Genomic DNA, 16,199 nt, shown 5'->3' with positions numbered 1-16,199 from the left:
TGATTATTATTTATCCTCTATTTTTGAGAAGTCCTTCTCTCTACCTCCAAACTGGGCCTTTCAAATTATAGAATACTCCTTTGTTAGTGGTTTTGAAATCAAACACATAGGACCTTCCAAGATTCTTATTAATTTTATGGGGCATGTCATATAGCTAATTAAGGTAACACAAATCCCAATTTCCTTGTTCTAAGAACATGGAGATTCCAGATACATCCTGCACTCTTGATTTCAGTACAATGAGTGTGGAATTTGGAGTAAGAAAGAGACAAATTCAAGGCTTAGTTTACCTCTTATTAGATGGATGACTTTGTGCAAATTATTATTCTCTTTAAACATCAGTTACTCCATGTACCATATGTTACTATTTTATGGATTAAATTAGATGGGGAATGTATAATATATACTATATAATAACTTAGCATAATGCTGATTGAACAATATATGTCCATCCACAATATTGTATATTTATCACATTACTTCTTAGCAAGTGTCTGAATTATGGTAGCAAAGAACAACAGATAAAACATCCCTAGTCCCAACTTTTCCCCTGAGATGCATATTTAGATATTTAATTCCTTACTTGATATCTCAATTTGGTAGTCTAAAAGATACTGCAAGTATATGGAAATAATCATTTATATAAGATAAAACATAACTTGATGCTCCAAAAGTTTTCCCTATTTCTGGATACCATAGCCCTGTTTACCCAGGTACTCAGGATAAAAACATTGATATTTGACTTAATTCCTACAACTGCAACCCTAGTCACACCCATCTCCCAATGGTAAATAAACACTATTGACTCTAGCTCTCTGGTTTTGTCTCCTCTGACCACTCCTATTCCCTGGCGAGGACACCCCTAAACAAGCAGTTATTGGAGGCTTAAACACTGCAGTTGCGTGTTATTTGGTAATTCTTCAATTCTTTCAACCCAAGTAGCGAAGGTGAAAGCTTAAATTTAGATCACATTCATTCCCAACTGTAAACACTCCAATACATTCTTATGTCATTTAAATAAGATGCATTGCTAAAATTAATTCCTGCATGGTTTTCTTTCATAATTTTGGACCTGCCTGCCTTTCTATGCTTAATGTCTTTTGTTTCACGGTTCCTTTCTATTACATTCCATTCACTCTGGTTATATTTCTGTCCTTTGGATTGATAAGTCTGCCTCTTCTTAGAACCTCTGAAGTTTCTTATTCATTGTTGTTTCCCTAGATATTTTCATGACAACTAACTATATATTTTTAGCTTTCCTGTCAACTTTAGCTTCCTTAAGTGTCTTCCTTAACTATCCTATCTAAAGAAGGTAACCACATCCTTTGTTAATTATTTTTATTATGTATTTTCTGATCACTACCAGCAACTACCTTGTGTATGTATGTTTGTGCATTTACAAGTTTAGCTTATTATTTATTTTCCCACACTATTTTTATATGCCATAAGCTCAAGGACTTTGTCTTTTTCACTGCTGTATTCCCATTTTCCAGAATCCTGGCATATAGCAAATGTTCAAAATAAAGTTTTTGGGTACATGTTCTTTGCTCTCTATTTAGTTTGTTTAGCTTTGAAATTATCTTCATATGCATATCTTCGCCAACGCTTCAGTATTAGTTTGGAGAATAAAACACAAGCCCTCACCTAAAACTTCATAGACCAGAGAGTAATCCTAAAAGAACATGCAACTGAATCAGTCACTTGACTTGTCTCTTTCTGTCTCCAGACAGTAAATATTGTCAATTGAGAAAACATACAGTAAGTAAACTCAGCATAACACTTCATTACTAAGAAAGTTGATACCAGAGAATATATTTGCAGGAAAGTAAGATTCCTAGTAACCAATTAGGTAGATTTACCTAACAAGCTCAGGTTAGGCAAAATAATCAGAGCGTACCCATATAGGAAACTGTCTTTGCAAAACTGGGGGGGGGGGGGGATGGGGGGATGGGCATGCAGGCTCCAAAGAGTGAGGGATGGCATGATTTGCATAGTTTCTCCTTTTGAACTTGCACTCTCAGTAAGTTCTTTGATGCAGAAAAGTGAATGAGAGGGCAGAGATAGGTATTAGTGGGATCATTATGGAGTTCTTGCCAATGGACAGAAACTTGAAGGAGGTGAGGAAGTCTATACTGTCTATGACTAACACCATAATTCTTAATATAGGTATATATACTTGATTAATATACATATGCTACCTTTTCTAAGCTTTAATTCTTTGAAGAATTTTTCACAAGTTATGAGAATAAAAGGCATAGACCATGAAGTATTATTCAGACTTAAGAAAAAAATGAAATGAAACATTTTTAAGGAACAGGAGGGAGTTTCAGAGAATTATGTATAGTAAATGAAGTCCGAGAGAAAAAACCAATTGCTGGGATTCTACACATATAGATAGCATATGATTTAATACAATAAAATGCTTAAAAAAAAAAAAAACAGCTGGCATCAGTAAACTCCATGAGGTCTCTGAGATTTGAGGGAGTGGAGAGGGAAAGGTACAAGGAGATTATGAGATTATGAGGATAGGAGAGGGACAAAAATTGCTTTGTTTTAAAAAAAGTACTTTTTAAAATAATGTTCTTGGACCCAGTGATTCTGTTTCTAAAACACTCTCTGGGATCATAATTAGTATTGAGAAAAGATTTAAAATAAATAAAATGTGCAACAAAAAACTGACAATATTCTGGAAGGTATTTTCTGGTTAAGAAGGAAAGAATAAAGGGAGGGAGGGAGGGAAGGAGGAATGAGAAGACTGAGTATAAATCACATAATAGGGCCTCCCTGGTGGTGCAAGGGGTTAAGCACAGCACTATGAAGCAATCCCCAGCCCCTGCAGCATGAATTCAATCCCAGGCCTGGGAGATTACCTACATGGTGCAGCAGACCTGTACTGTCTCCCCCACTGCTCCTCTCAGCAGTGTATTTCTGTCAATCAGCCTGTTCTGGTCCCCAGTCTGTTTGCGGTGAATCCTCTCCGCCCACCCCCACCCTCCACATTTCTGGCCTGCATCCCAGCTCTTGTATGCATGAATAAGTAAATCTTTAAAAAAAAAAAAAAAAAAAAAAAAACTAAGGGCCTCCCTGGTGGCTCAAGGAGTTAAGATGCAACCTATGAAGCTATCCACAGCCACTGCAGCACAAATTCCATCCCTGGCCAGGGAGCTACCCACATGGTACAGCAGACCTCTCCTGACTTGCTTGCTGCTCTGCTTAGCTGAATATTTCGGTAGATCTGCCTGTTCCTCACTGTCTCTGGTGAATCCTCTCATACCCCCACCCCCGCACCTCTGGCCTGTACCCTAGTTCTTGTATGCATAAATGAATAAATCTTTCAAAAAAATAAATCACATGATAAGACTATATTACAAAGGGTTAATCATTTAGAGAAACTATGCAATAATTTTTTTCTAAAATAAATACTATGTCATTTTGTCTTCAAAATCTAAATTTTCACATCTCTTTTATAGAGGACTGTATTTATTTTCCATGTTCTATTTTACCTAATGTGGCATTGTATTATTTGGACTCAGAACATGCAGAAAACTCAAAAACACTGTAGTTTCTGTGAAGGTGCTTCCTGTTATTGATGATTGTTGGTATTCTATTTTAGAGTGAAAGATGCGGTGAGGCAGGGTGATAAAATAAAAGGGTGTGTTCCACCTTCACAATGAGCAGGGAAATGAGACTTTGATGCTCATAATCACAAAATATTTTTACCTTAATAAAAGTTAGGTTAAAATATGTTCTTTAGTATATGAATTTTGTGGTAAACCATAAATATAATTTGTGAAATAATGAGTAATTTTTGTGCTGGTAACCTTGAGAATAATTTGTAACTTCTTGAGAATTATATATTTGTTAATCACTACCATTACCCAATTTTACTGACCATGAATACCACTCTGCTTCATTAAGCTTTTATCTGTAACACTTTAGAATGATTTTTTTTCCTTGTACTTGAACATCCAAGGCATTTTACAACTTATACTTCTCCCACTAGCAATGAAAAAAGCACATCCACAGATATGGTTTTATTTGGCTAAAGTTTTTCTTAAAAAAATCCACTTTAGGACCTCTTGCGGAAATCACTATTTACTTAAAAAAATTTCAAGCATAAGACAATATGACAATTTTGTCACTGCAAAATGTGCAAAACTAATTAGCATAAGGAATTTCACAAAAGCATGTGAAGTATAAATGTCACTTGGGCAATCAAATCTTAAAACGTGAAAAAAATTTGGCATTTATCTTCATAGGAATCATGAAATGTCTCTCATAATTTGGTATTACTATAACTTTGCTTAGAATGAATACAAATAACTCTAAGAACTATAAACTCCAAATAACTTTTATTTTCTTACATAGTTGATCATACAAATATTTCCCCAACTTTGCTTCACCTCCCATCATAAGCACATTCTCTAGCTTGTGGGTTTTTTTTTTATACTTTTTTTTTTCTGTTTGAGTTTTTTTTTTTAATAATAAATTTTATTTTTATATTCCCCATACATTTGCAACCCCCCCATTCCGACCCCAATCCCTCCCCTCCCGCCCCCCACTCCTCAAAAACTGTCTCTGGTTCATAGTTTTTTGTTGATTTTGATTTTCACTTTCTTATAGTTATTCATTTTCCTGGTCCCCTTATTTAAGTTTTCTAGATTCCTGCTATGAATGAGACCATCCGGTATTTTTCTTTTTCTTTCTGGCTTATTTCGCTGAGCATGATCCCTTCCAGCACCATCCATGTTGCTGCAAATTGCATGTGTTTATCTTTTTTGAATAATACTGAGTAATATTCCATGGTGTATATGTACCACATCTTCTTGATCCAGTCATCTATTTTTGGGCATTTGGGCAGTTTCCAAAGCTTAGCTATTGTAAATAGTGCTGCTATAAACATAGGGGTGCAGGTGTTCTTTGGAATTGATGTTTCTGTGTCCTTTGGGTAAATAGCTAGAAGTGGAATTGCTGGATCATATGGAAGCTCTATGTTTAGTAGTTTTATTTTGAAATGGAATTCGGTAGTTCAACAGATATCAAATTACATATTGCCATTCAAATAAATATTTCCTACTTTTTACTCAAGCAGTTACATGTTAGTGGAAATATATTTAAAACTAAATAGCTTAGAAGTTTATATTCACATGCCATAATACATTTAAACTTAATTCTTTTTTTTAATAAAGATTTATTTATTTATGCGTACAAGAATTGTTGTGTAGTCCAGAGATGCGAGGCATGAGAGGACTCACCAGAGACACAGTGGAGAACAGAACAGGCAGATGTACTGAAATACACTGCCAAGGGGAGCAGTGGGCGAGACAGGAGAGGTCTGCTGTGCCATGTAGGTCACCTTCCTGGCCGGAGATCAAACTCAGGCAGCGTCACAGTGCTGTGTCTTAACCCCTTGCACCACCAGGGAAGCCCTAAACTTAAATCTTAATGAAGTATTTGAGAGATGAAATGTGTACCGTGTTTTATTTAGAAATGAATTTTCTGGTATATTTGGATCTGAGTATGGTTATATATATGTGACTGTACGAACAAACAGGAAAAGTGTTTCTTTTATACTCAGACTTCGAATATTAAAATATTCGTCCAATGATCTGCAGAAATATCACAGCCAACACATACATTTATATTGGCAAAAGGTTTTTAAAAAGCAGAGCTAAAATGGATTGATCTGATTTTCTAGGGAAAAAAATACATTTTTAGATATCATGGCCTTACTAGACAACAAGGAACAATGATTTCTGGCTCTAGTTTTTGGTGGTTTCCTACATCTATACTCCTTTCTTTCCAACCCATTTTATGTACAACTGCCAGCTGAATCCTCCTGGGGCATATTTCTTATCATTTCTCTGCTGAAGAATGATAATGGGCTCCTTGCTGCCTATTCAATAAGGTCCAAACTTTTTAGACTGACATTCAGACCTGCCATTCTATCAGTAATTCCCTCCTTCCTCCTCCAGGCTCACTTATGTTGCAGGTAACTTGACCTACTTGCTAAATCTGGATCTGTGATTTTTTTTTTCTGCCTCTAAGACTTGAGCCAGCTTAAATACTCTATTCCTGATTCACCTGGGCGGCAGTAACTTACCTTACCAGATCTGCCACAGTCCTCATCCCTCACCTCTACTGATTTATGGCACTTAGTAAATTTTCTTTTTGTTATGATAATTTTCGAATCTGTGCCCACCTTCCAAACGCTAGCCCCTAAAGGCAGAATCTTTGTTTCACTCAACTTACAGCTGTTAACAAGTATAACATTTTTGGTTCTTTTCTGCTATGCTGTTCTCTCCCTGCACCACACCCTTTATTAGCATACCCTCTTGGAATAAAAAAGAAATCATTCAGAGGAGCATCTTCACCAGGAAAGGAGAAAACTCACCACTTTCAGGCTGGGAAGGATAGTGGGAAGCAGCCAAGTGGCAGAAGTAGGAGTAACAGACCAAGAGACAGGTGTTTTGTGTTCTGTTCCCCACCTGCCCTGGATGAGGTTCAAATTGTTGCATGATAAGCGTAGACTGAGGGCAAAATCTGAAAGAATTGGATTTGCCACATTTTTCACCAACATGGGGCACTAGCAGCAGTAAAATTGGTAAAATGATGTGGTTGGATAGAGTGAAGGTCTGGCTACATTTCTCTAGTGTTGCCTGGCCTCCTAAGTCATGTGGGACAGGATCCAGGAAATCCCCATTCTACCCCCCTCCTCATACACACACATAGGAATCCTGAGTAGGGTTGATCGCACTGGCTGAGAAATAATGCCACTGTTGTGATGCCCAAAGGTATTGCATATTGGGTTAAATATCATGGCTAGCAAGAACTTTGCCATGAAAATTAGGGCTTATGTGATTTTGCCATGAAAATTAGAGCTTATGTGATTTTGCCAAAAAGGCATAATTGAGGACAAAAATAAAGCGAACAGACCTACATATTAAGTTGTGGTTCCAAATTCCACCTCACAGCAAAAGAAGGTAAACCAGAAGTGCCTGCCTGTTCCTCCACACTTAGATTCACAAAGTTAAATTTAATACTCCAGTGAAGAAGTCAACCCTTTCTTCTCAAAAAGGGAAAACAAATATTTGATTAGCATGCCATATTTATGTTACTGAGCATCGTAACTATAAAAAAAGATTCAACTGTGTTTAGGGATTTATTTTTCTTCCCTCCAGAAGCTCAAAACAGACCACTGTGTGTGGATTTTGAATTAATCCTATTATAAGTTAGTACACTACACCTATTCCTAACATTTCTCTTTGTCACTTTCTAATATTCTATTAAATTGGTATTTATTAGGGTTGTAGCAGGATAAACTTGGTAAAGTACAGCAAATAAAGAAATTTTACAGTAACTACATTATCTGACAGATACTTTTAAACTATGTAATAAATCTTAATTACATAGAAAAATACATAGTACATATTACTATTGTCTCACTAAACCTAGTCATTTTGTGCAGTCTCATTCTATTGAATGGTGTTTTTTTTTAGTTTTTTAAAAAAATTATTTATTTATGCATACAAGAGCTGGTATACAGGCCAGAGGTGTGGGGGCGAGAGGATTCATCAGAGACTGAGTGGGGAGCAGAACGGGTAGAATGACCGAAGTACACTGCTGAGGGGGAGCAGCGGGTGAGACAGGAGAGGTCTGCTGTACCGTGTAGGTAGCTCCCTGGCCGGGAATCGAACTTGTGCTGCAGAAGCTGTGGACAGCTTCATAGGTTGTGTTGTAACCCCTTGTGCCACCATGTAGGCCCCTGTATGAATGGTTTCAATACTCTATTCTTTATCGCATATTTGTAGGAAATGAAAAATCCCGATTTTTAACTTGTTCTTGAGAATTTAAATGGATAGAATATATTTTACTTATCTTGTCCACAGTATATGAAACTCAAAGTCAAATTATTAGTCAAATTTCATGCCATTTAATTCAGAACAACACTTTTTAAAATATTCAATCAGCTGGTTTCTTTGAGATATCAGTAACTTTTTTATTGTGACAATAGCACTAATGAGTGAATTTTTAATTTTTTCTTATTTTAATTTTCAGGAAATGTAAGTTCCCTTAATTATGATGCATTGATTAAAACAAAAGTTTAAAAATATGGCCGTCAACTTTTTTGACATTATTCCATTGTCTGGGAATCTAGGTCTTCCTCTTGTTAAGTAGTGTAGCCTGTGACTGCCTTGTAATTAATAAAATGTGGTGGAAGATGAGCTGGGTGACTTTAGAGGCAGGATGATAAAGAGGAGTGCAGATTCTGCCTCGTTTGTGAGAACCTTGTTCTTAGAGACACTTAAGAGATCCGACTATGCTAAAACAGCTGTGCTGTGAGGAAGCCAAGAGGCATGGAGAGGCCACATGTGGGTGATCTGCCCTACATCCTGGTCTTCAAGGCTTATATCTGAGATGTGAGTGAATGAAATCTTCAGCTGACCGCCTGACCCCAGTTATAAAGCCACCCCCAACCTGGGAGACTTCCCAGGTGAAGGGCCAGACAAAATTTTCCCATTGTGCTCACTCCAAATTTCCACCCACAGGATCCAAAATCATTGTTGACTTATGTCTGGAGTGGGTTGTTACTCAACAGTTGCAGGTAGAAACAGTGTAAGGTTTATCTTTACATTTATTTCTCAGTTCTTCATGTTAAGAAAAATAGAAAGAAATTAAGCTCCCATCTAGAAATTTATCATTAGGATATAATAATAACAGGCAAATGCATGCTGATAAATTTAAATATTACAAAGTTTATAATATTGTAATATTGGGAACAAACTAGATTAGTTTTCTATTACTGCTACAAGTGACCTCAAGTCTAATGACTCAAAATAACATAGTTATGATTGTGTGTATCAGAAGTCTGACTTGAGTCTCAGTCTGCTGAAGTGCAGCTGTTGCCACCAGTGCATTCCTTCCAGAGCCATAGGAGAGGCTTCATTTCCTGACCCTTTCTAGCATCCAGAGAACATTCTTGGGTTCAAATCCAGCAATGGGGCCTCCCTGGTGGCACAAGAGGTTAAGCATAGCACTATGATGTTATCCTAGCCTCTGCAGCACAAGTTCGATCCCTGGCCAGCCAGGGAGCTACACAGAAAACCTCTCCTGATTCTACTGCTGCTCTCCTCAGCAGTGTATTTCAGTAGATCCACCTGTTCTGTTCCCCACTCTGACTCTGATGTATCCTCTCACTCCCTGCACCTCTGGCCTGTACCCCAGTTCTTGTATGTATAAATAAATAAATCTTTTAAAAAAAATCCAGCAATGAGGGAATGAACATGCTCTCACCTTGTGTTGCCCATATCCTCCTTCCATTATTCATTTTCCCTCCTCTTTCTGCGCCCCCCCACTCAAACTTTGAAAGAATCTCAGGTTTTAAGGGCTTAAGTGATTATTTTGGGCCTACCTGGATGATCTAGCAAACCCGCTCCATCACAGGTTCGTAATTACATATTCAAAATCTCTTTTTCCATGTGAGGCAACATGTTTATAGGTTTCTACAATGGGATGTATTTGAGAGATCAGTTTTCTGCCCACCACAAAACCTGGATGTCTAAGAAACATGTATAAATTCAATAATTGGGGCACTTACTTACAATGGAATGTTATATATTCATTAAAGCTTTATTGTATGCAGAATGATGAAAATTAACAATATCAACAAAATTAACAATATTAAAAGGTTAATTATATGCTAGTCACTGTTCTAAAAGTTTTATATATTTTAACATTAACTTAACCCTCCCAACAACCATGTATATGCATGCATTTTTACTCCACCCCCCTTTTTATAAGATTTATTTAATTTTGCATAGAAGAACAGAGGTATAGGCTAGAGCTGTGTGTGTGTGTGTGTGTGTGTGTGTGTGTGTGAGAGAGAGAGAGAGAGAGAGAGTATTCACCAGAGACAGAGTGGGGAGCAGAACCGGCAGATTTACTGAAATACACTGCTGAGGGGAGCAGCAAGCGAGACAGGAGAGGTCTGCTGCACCATATGTGGGTTAGCTCCTTGCTGGGAGTCAGAACTCAGGCCATTGGGTGATAGTGCTGAGACTTAATCCCTAGGCCAGGAGGGAGGCCCTACTCCTCCTCCCCACCTTTTATAGATAAGGAAACTAAGGCACAGAGAGCTAAGTGATTTGCTTAAGGTTTATAATTGGCAGACATTGTTTTATGAAGTCAGACTGGCTGCAAAGTCAATAAGCTTTAAAGTTAGTGAGTTGGACATATATTCTTGATCCATCATTAATTGAAAAATAGCATATAAAATGTGTGTTTTAGGGCCTCCCCAGTGGCAAAGTGGTTGAGCACTGGGTTGCGAAGCTGCCCGCAGTCTCTGCAATGCTGGTTTGATCCCTGGCTGCTTCCCGGGCCACCGTAGGAGGGTCCCACATGGAGCGCAGACCTCTCCTGCCGCCCGCTGCTCCCCTTAGTAGTGTAGTTCGGTCCTTCTGCCTGCTCTGCTCCCCGCTCTGGCTCTGGTGAATTCTCTCACCCTCCTGCCCTTCTGACTGTACCCAGTGCTTGTATAAATAAATAAACAAACAAATAAATAAATAAATCTTTTAAAAAATGTGTGTTTTAACCCCATTTTTGTAAAAACAAAAAAATGTGCAAAAATGCCAGGGAGATTATCTCCAAGTGGAAGGATTGTGAATTTTTTATAAATATAAATATATAAATTATAAAAAATACCATAAATTTTAAATAGCTATTATCTTCCAAACAAGGAAAAAATTCACGTGTGTGTACTAAATGAATTAAATTTGTTGGCTTTGTGATTGTAAAGATAATCATTGCCTCTGTGTTTTTAAATTATAATGGAGACTGAGTAAAATTCAGTGTGAAATTGTTCAGTGGTGTTCTAAAACCAGGCTTGAACACTTGCTCTTGTAGAAGTGACCGGAGTGGTGAGCAGATGGTAACTGGCTTTGTGGCTGTGTACCTACAGTAGTCCATGAGTTGTTCTGAAAGATAAATGAGGTAATAGGTGTGAAATAACCTTAAAACAGGATGTCAAGGTCAGCCAGATGGAGATGTGGAATCTGTAACACATTCTTCCCACCAAAACAAAATAATTAACAATAATTATGTCACCAGAGTTGTCAACAAATGTCCTTAGCACCTCATATAGCAGAACAGTATTTGACTTTATCTCTAAAAGAAAATGCAATCCACGTTCTAATTTCAGCATCTTCTCCTTCATTCAGTTCTACTGGACAGTTGCAATTCTCTCTCTAGACTTTTCTACTGAAGCATTCAGTTCTCCAGGGATAATAAGAAATGGAACAGGAAGGGCATGGTCTCCTTAAGGAAGAGAACTGTACCTCTAGTCAGGCAACTTTTTATAAATAAACTAGGCATTGCATCTACTGTATCTCAAGGCTACGAATTTAGTTTAGATATGACAAAATAGGTGTGGTCATTTTTCAAAATATTTTTATGTCAGCATGTCTGTATGGAATTCCTAAAGATGACAGGGAGTTATAATAAAATGTCAATTACAGAGTACAGTGCAGGGGTTAGAAAGTGGATACTGATGTCCCACAGAAGTGCCTCCACACTCTAATTCTGCCACTGAGAACATGTGTGCCTGTGATCAAGACACTTGACTCCGTAAACAAGAGTTTCTTTATCTCTCTTTAAATGAGCATTGAGCCAACTTATCAGTTTCCTGTGAATAATGAGACATTGTTTGTGGAGTGTGTATGTGTATACAGTAATTCCTCAACACTAAACATGATTTTTTTATCTTATACCCTTTCTAGACTTTTCTTTGACTTTTTTTAAGTTTTATTTATTTATCCATTTATTTATTTATTTATTCATTTATTTATTTATACAAGCACTGGGTACAGTCAGAAGCGCAGGAGTGTGAGAGAATTCACCAGAGCCAGAGCGGGGAGCAGAACAGGCAGACTGACAAAGTACACTGCTGAGGGGAGCAGCGGGCGGCAGGAGAGGTCTGCGGGCCATGTGGGACCCTCGCCCGGCGATTGAGCCTGCGCTGCAGAGGCTGAGGGTAGCTTCGCAGCCCAGCGCTCAACTGCTGCGCCACGGGGGAGGCCCAAATAAACATGATTTTCCTTCATTCTGAAGAGAATCCTATGCCAGTGCCTGATCATGAATAAAAGTCCTTGCAGTTTTCCGTATGTTCGGTTTCACAAAATGCAGCCTGACACAGTATTCGAGCAAAGTGGTTTATTTCCAAGGTAATCCCTGAAAACACTGGTAGAGATGTAAAATGAGGCAGGGAGGGAAAGAAGCTAATTCACAGTGTATAGACTGGGTTCAATCCTGGTAGGGAACAAATTCGTGTAGACTAGAGCATGTCTCAGACTTCTCACTGTCTGGATTGAGGAGCAGGGGTTAATTATTCATCAAATCCCACCGCTTAATGGGTTTGGGTTGCTCTGGCTCTGACTTCTCTCAAGTCAAGCACCTCCTGGGGCTAACAGAAAGCCCACAGAGAGCCCCCATTGCTTGAAGAAAGAAGGCAGGCATGTACTGAAAGGTGTGTATCCCAGGGACCATGGGCAGGGCACTGAGAGTCAGCTACTTATAGCTTTATGCTTTACGCTTTACTTTTACTTGTACTTGTAAAGCCTAAAGACCACGCAAATTGTTCTTGGCTGCAAGGTAACCATAAACGGTTAGATCTGCATAACTGCATTGTTGCTATTATGAATTTCAAAAGATGATAGAATGCTGTTCACAATGTGGTAGCAGCGTCTTCAATATTCAGCATAACCTTACAACTTTCTTTTTGTTTTGCAATACAAAATACCTGCTTCCCTGTCAGTTACTAGACAGCTAGCAAATGTGTTAAGACAGAATAACAACAATCAAAAGAAACTTACCTCACTTGATACCGTTGGCTTCAGTTTCATCAAGGGTTGTGAAGCAGTTATTACCTGCCCTGTCCCACAGTGGGTAAAGTGTACACATACTCGGCTCTTGTACTTTCATTAAACATTAATGGCACTTTCAGAAAAAAAAGTCCACTTACAAACAGGACGATTAAAAGCAGACATTCTCATTAAAGTAATTTAATAATACATTCCACAAATTAAAGAATGAAACAAATCCCTTTTTGGCTTTCTGCAACTGACACATCATTTCTGAGAATTTAGTACCAGGATTCTGGGGACTAGACTCTGCCCTATTTATTTGTTTATATTTAGTCATTCTGCTCCATAATACTTATTCAAAGGAAACAATCATTTGGCATCCTTTTTTGCTCTTCCCAGAACCTTATCCTACACAAATACCATTTTCTCAATAGGGCCAAATCCCATTTGCTGCGGAAAGCTCTTTGCTTCATGTGGTTTCATCAATCTTAACCTCTTAAAAGGAGTGTGGGAAGCAGCTTGCTCTTTAGTTTCCCAAACCGTTCTCTTAGCAATCTCGATACTTCATTGCAAGAGCTGAGTTCCTCAGCGGATCTGGACATCACACCTTCAATGCCTGGAACAGTTAGTCAGGAATGTTTCAACAGCGTCCCTGGGCTGTGGAGAGAACTAGACCCCTGGACCTGCCTCCCCCATCCCCAGGGCCGCCACCCGGCCAGGTGGCCTCGCGCTTCATCTCTCGGCCCGCAGGTGGCAGCAGCGGGCTCGGCAAGTGACAGGAGACGCGGCTCGGCTCCCGCTGGGCTCTGGAAATGGGGGTGGGAGGTTCACCTCCGGGATCCCCACCCGGCCCGGACGGTCGGCGGGGCGGAAGTAACTGAGCGCTAACATTCTCTCTTGATCTTTACATTTCGTGAGTGAAAACACGGTTTGAAGCAGCAGCGGCAACTCCTTGATCCCTACTCCCTCCGCCACCAAATTCTCCTCCAATTCCAGCAGCAACGCGGTCCCTTTCCCCGAGCAGGGTCAGCTCAACTCTCCCCGCTGGGCCGCGGCGGGTCTACGGGGGCCGGTGCTGGAGGCGCAGAGGCGCCCGCGGTGGCCGCGCCGTCTCCTCCTCGCCTGCTCTGGCCCCTCCGCGCGCGGGCTTTCCGGCCGGTCGGGGCGCTTCGGCTGCACCCCTATTTTTCACCACCATGTCCCTTTCCCCTGGCCCTTCTCTTCGTCCCTTCTCCCCCAAAGACACACCCGCGGCCCGCTCGCACCCCGGGTTCCCGTCCCGGCTGCTGGAGCGGGACCGCCTCCAGCCCAGCCAGCCCGGAACAAGCCGCCGGACTGTGCGCCCCGCGGCGCTCAGGGCAGCCCCGCTTCTGCGCGGCTCCTTCCCGCTTCGACACCGCCGCCCGCGGCCCCCGGTCGGGCTGGAAGAAGTTGAGCCCCGGGAGGGGCGGCGGGGAGCAGGCCGGCGGCTTTGCAGTGGGAGGATTAACACATCTGGGCGAGGGGAGGGGCAGCGCCGAGGCAGGGACGCGGCGCGGACCCCGCATCCGTGCGCGCAGCAGCCGCCGCCGCCCGGGACCGCAGCGCCCGGACGCCCCCGCCCGGCCCGCGCGCCGCCCCCGCCCGCGCCCCGCCCGGCCCCGCGCCCGCCCGCCCGCCGGGCCCCGCAGAGCGGGCGCCGAGGAGCCGCGGGCGGCGCAGGGAGGCGGCAGCGCCCCGCGCGCGCCTCAGCCGCCCCCGGAGCCCGCGCGCGGAAAGCACCGGGCGAGCGCGCGTCGGGCGGCGGCCGCGCTGGGGGGCGTGGGGCGCCGGCTCCGGGAGCGGCGGGGGCGCAACTTCGCGGCCTGATGCCCGAGGGCGCGGCGGCGCTGCGTGGCTGCCGCTGCTGCTGCTGCCCCCGCGGGCCCGGGGCGCGTCTCCGCGGGCGGCGCTGCCCGCGGCGTGGCGTGTGCACCGCGCGAGTGAAGGTATGTGTGGCGGGCGCGGCTGGAGCTGCCGCCGCTGCCGCCGCGCCAGCAGGTCCTAATGCCTGTCCCTTCCCAGGACGCTGGCAGCGGCAGCCCGGAGCCCCCGAGCCCTCGGCAGGTTCGCCTGTCCTTCCCCGCGATCTGATTGGATAAAGTGGGGGCTCGACGGTGGCCGACGTGGGACAGTCTGTCTGTGGCAGGGGTCTCGGAAACCATGGGTTATTGCAGTGGCAGGTGCACGCTTATCTTTATCTGTGGCATGCAACTGGTAAGTGACACTTGGGTCCTCTTATTTTGCAATGTGCCTTTGAGACAGTGGGTAGGGAAGCGCAGTGAAGGGTCTGCCTTTGAGTAGAATGGAAGAAAAAAATAGAAGAGAAGGTGATAGGTATGTTGTCTGTATTTAAAATGATTTCAGGGAGACACACTGTGGGGTACGGGAGAGGTGAACCTTTCCACACCCACCTATTTCTCTCCCTCTGAAGACAGTTTGGCAGGTGGGGGTTAAACTTGTCTTTAATTTCTTTAAGCAAAGCAATGTGTAGCTCGTGTTCCTTTATGTTTTGCATTCGTGTTATTGTACCAACGTGATTGTCATGTACAATTTACTATACAGGTGTTAAAACAGAGAATTATGGATTTTTAGAAAAACTTTTCTGCCATAAACTAATTTTTGTTTCTTCATTAATGTGTGTTATTTTTCAAGGGATATATTATTACAAGTATAGTGCTCTTACAAACCACTGTGTAAGCAGATGGTGTCCTTACAGCAGTCTGGTTTAGAAGCCACATTGACTTTTAAAAGTATGTAGATTGAAGAGAATACTTTGATGAACTCAGCAACACTACTGCTGTCGACTGAACCAGTACCCTTAAAGTCATAATCGTTACAAATAATTCTGAGGAAAAATATTCGATCTTACATTATGTATGTGATTGTTCCTGAAATAGATACTGTTGTCTGATCCTAGTGCTTGGAGACTTACATGTACTTTTTGAGGAATGTTGTTGCAAAGAGGCAGGGAACCAATAATGGAAAACGTCATGTCTCTGAATTTCAATTCCCTGTTGGCAATAGGAGGGACTAAGAATAGTTTAAAGGTGAAAAATATACTATCCTAAGTGGTTAATTTGAAATAGGACGTACTCGCTCACTCCTGTTAGCAAATAGCTTTCCTTGGAAAGTATTAATTTAATCTGAATAGCTACCCATATTTCTAACAATTGTTTCATAAAGACTCAAAGGACTTTAAGACTGAGAGGGGTTTCTGAGAGCTGGATCAGGGAAGTGTTCAATAGAGCAAGGGCATGGTTAGGAAATGATAGAATTCTTTAAGTGCTCCTTATTGTTTACAAGTTGTCATGAAGCCCATGA

General features: G+C 41.5%; 1 protein-coding gene across 2 annotated transcripts in view; it reads left to right on the top strand.

Moving 5' to 3' along the window:
* Positions 1–15,038: 15,038 nt before the first annotated feature.
* The window catches only part of NKAIN2 (sodium/potassium transporting ATPase interacting 2), a gene marked incomplete at both ends in the record, with an annotated part of 907,688 nt that continues 906,527 nt past the window's right edge, over positions 15,039–16,199 (top strand). For both annotated transcript variants that reach the window (XM_084228816.1, XM_084228814.1), the window contains one exon: positions 15,039–15,092. In XM_084228816.1, coding sequence (XP_084084942.1) covers positions 15,039–15,092 — 54 coding nt within the window. The remainder of the gene's footprint in view (positions 15,093–16,199) is intronic.

This window comes from Talpa europaea, assembly GCF_964194135.1.
Source record: "Talpa europaea genome assembly, chromosome: 2".
NCBI lineage: Eukaryota > Metazoa > Chordata > Mammalia > Eulipotyphla > Talpidae > Talpa > Talpa europaea.
The sequence above is the reverse complement of the archived record's forward strand: the minus strand, read 5'-3'. Positions and strand labels throughout refer to the sequence as shown.